This window comes from Plasmopara halstedii (genome assembly GCF_900000015.1).
Source record: "Plasmopara halstedii genome assembly, contig: Scaffold_470, whole genome shotgun sequence".
Taxonomy (NCBI): domain Eukaryota; phylum Oomycota; class Peronosporomycetes; order Peronosporales; family Peronosporaceae; genus Plasmopara; species Plasmopara halstedii.
Genome location: NW_020187390.1, coordinates 1,053,937 through 1,056,760, shown reverse-complemented (window position 1 = coordinate 1,056,760; position 2,824 = coordinate 1,053,937). Strand labels below are relative to the sequence as shown.

Genomic DNA, 2,824 nt, shown 5'->3' with positions numbered 1-2,824 from the left:
TTGAGCCTCAGGGAGGCATAGGTCAACAGAGCCCAGCCCCGAAGAGCTCCGTGCTCTTAAACACGGAACGTGTGTGCAAGTCGGGCTTGCAGGTCGTGGAGGCGACTATTAAGGGTTTCGAGACGCCATGAATGATCCTCATCGATTCTTGGGCGTCGGACAATTATGCTCGACGCTTAACGATAGAGGGTAGTAAGCTGTATGCTGAGGCGCTGAAAGCGCGGTTGGGTGACATCGTCACTGTTAGCCTAGCAACGGGGACGCGTGTCACGGTCCCGACGGTCCCTGTGGACCTCGAAGTCAAGTTCCATGACTTTAATAGCGTGGAACGCAGTCTAGTCTTAGACTTGGATGCAAGGTATGACCTCACCCTAGGAATGGCATGGTTGGAACACCATGAGCCATGGATTGATTGGAGGACCAAGACCTTGGACGCTACGCGCACGTCTCCTGTTGGACCTTTGGTGAGTCACGAACCCGCCTCTGCTAGGAGACAGAAGAGTTATTGGCAAGAGCACTGGACCGAGACGGTTAACGTGCTAGACATTGGAATGTTTAAGTTGGTAGACACCAACGGTGTATTGGACAGGAGTCACGAGCGTGGCTTGCGGGCTGATCGTGGAGTGGCATGTAGCCCACTGAGCGCTGCCGAAGTTTTGGAGCAGCCGCTGCATGTCATGCGTGACATGGTCGACCAAGAGCCGAGGCATCGAGGGCGAGGCCCCCGTGATGCACGTAAAGTGGCACGTAAACCACTGAGCACTGCTCTTGTTGCGTTCTAGTCGATGCATATCATTGATGGCGTGGTCGAACAGAGCCTGAGGCATCTTGGGTACGGCCCTTCAGATGCGCGTGAACTAAGGACCTAAATAATTTCGCTTCGATTTTTACCTTCTACTCAACAGGTTAACAGCCGCACCAAGACTCTCTCTACAAGCAACGTCCTCGCCCACTATGGCCAACAAGCAAACCGAAGTCCTCCTAACTACTACCACTGGGAGTATAACATGAGGATGACCCTGGCGCGGAAAGGTCTCCTGGGCACATCATGGCCGTCAAGGAAGAGAGTGACGTCACGGAGGACTGGTTGTTAAATGATGCTAAGGCGCTTGGCATCATCGCTCAAGGCGTTGAGATCGAGCACCAGACCAAGGTTTGGTCGGCTACGCGCGCCATGGAAGCAAAGGGAACCCTCTGTGATTTTTTCAATCGCTCGACTCCTCGCAACCGTGTGGTGATGACTCGTCGACTGCACGAGTTCAAGATGGAAAGTGGGACAAGCATGGCAGAGCATCTGGACTCTATTGATGAGCTGGCAGTGGGACTCCAGACTACGGGAGGGCCAATTGATGAGTCACGTCAACATGTTGTTCTTCTCAGCAGTCTGCCGTCAGAGTAAGACTTGATTTCGTCGATTGTGGAGAATACGAAGGACATCACGTTGATGAAACAAGAAGAAGTCCGATCCACATTGGCACTTTGCCAGCTTTTATACCTAACGTACATATCTTATGAAGAGTTCAGGTTTGACTAACAGTTGCTGCCCCATGGAAGCAAGCTCGACAACTTGAACCAGGTTCGGTTTGTTGGACCCGTTGAAATAGAAAACGAAGCGTTGGAATTGTAGAGGGTGGCTGTGATAGTATGTTTCCAATCTGAGGTGTGTGTCGATTAACTTTGCATTAGTGTCCGACTGGACATAGGATGGAAAACAGCTAAAAAGTCGCAAAAAGCCTGAATAAATTACACTGTCATCGATTTAATGTATACAGCAGCCACATTGATGCTTGGCAGCAAGGGGGCCGCTCTCATCATCCTTAGCAGGGCTTACATCGTTTGCTGCAAACGTGCTTTTTGAGCCGGCACTTTCTGCACTACGAGGGGACGCGCCCTAGTATGTAAAAGCTGTACATGCAACATCCACTTGTAATGGACCATACTTAGCGCTTACATGAAGGTGCATCTGGAAATCTTCTAAATGCATTGTGAGGATTTATATAAGAAAAATAATTACAGAATGGTGCCCCCACATGCAAATGTGACATCTTACATGAAGTCATAACCAATATATGCGAGAGAATGTCGATACCTACTTGGAATTTTGTGTTGATGACGACATCGACGTGTCTGTGTCTTTCGATGCGCGTGGCGTGCACCAGCCGAAGCATTGCTGTATTAATTAGCTTCTTCTTACCGTCGATTGGTCCCCATATGAAGATCACTTTTTCGGGATTTTCCACTAAAGCTGACGTCCAAGCTTCTCAAAGTTCAAGCTCCATACACCGAAGATCTTGTATGAGTTCGACCTGACTCAAGACACCCTTAACTATACGATCAGAAGCCCAATGTCTTATAAGTAAGACATCTGCGAGCCATTGGGTCGTTTGCGTGTAGCTCTTGGAACCGTTATCTCATTTTACTTTTGTTTCAAAAAATTGTCAAGCACTTGTTTTTTTTTCTTCAAGCCGGGACTGTCATTCTTCAATTACGTCGGAAATCGCTTTCTCGTCGCACAAGGGTGTGCGCAGTGTTTGAGGGACTGCTGTAAAGAGCGTGTCTAACATCACCGCGTTAACGAAAGAGTCTTGGTGGCCGTGGAAATTCACGCACCTGTTGTTGAAGATGATAGCCGCCTTCATCTCCGTAGGAAGGCTCGCCGCAATTACGTTCGTTGAAATGCGGTTCGAAATCCCGCGACATTTGTTGCAACGACATTTTCATAATAAAAATGTTACAATTCAGCTGCACGTAAACGGACTCGTAGCTTAGAGAGCACAAGCACGATGTGACGGGTCACACGGCACCTTGCACAGAGGAAGCTTGG

The 2,824-nt window shown here is 49.1% G+C and overlaps 1 protein-coding gene across 1 annotated transcript; it reads left to right on the top strand.

The window, feature by feature from the left end:
- Positions 1–1,048: 1,048 nt before the first annotated feature.
- On the top strand, positions 1,049–1,399 carry PHALS_10405 (putative polyprotein; the record flags this gene model as incomplete). Its single annotated transcript, XM_024725824.1, has 1 exon — positions 1,049–1,399. The coding sequence occupies one exon, from the start codon at positions 1,049–1,051 to the stop codon at positions 1,397–1,399; it is 351 nt and encodes a 116-aa protein (XP_024576562.1).
- Between the last annotated feature and the right edge of the window lie 1,425 nt (positions 1,400–2,824).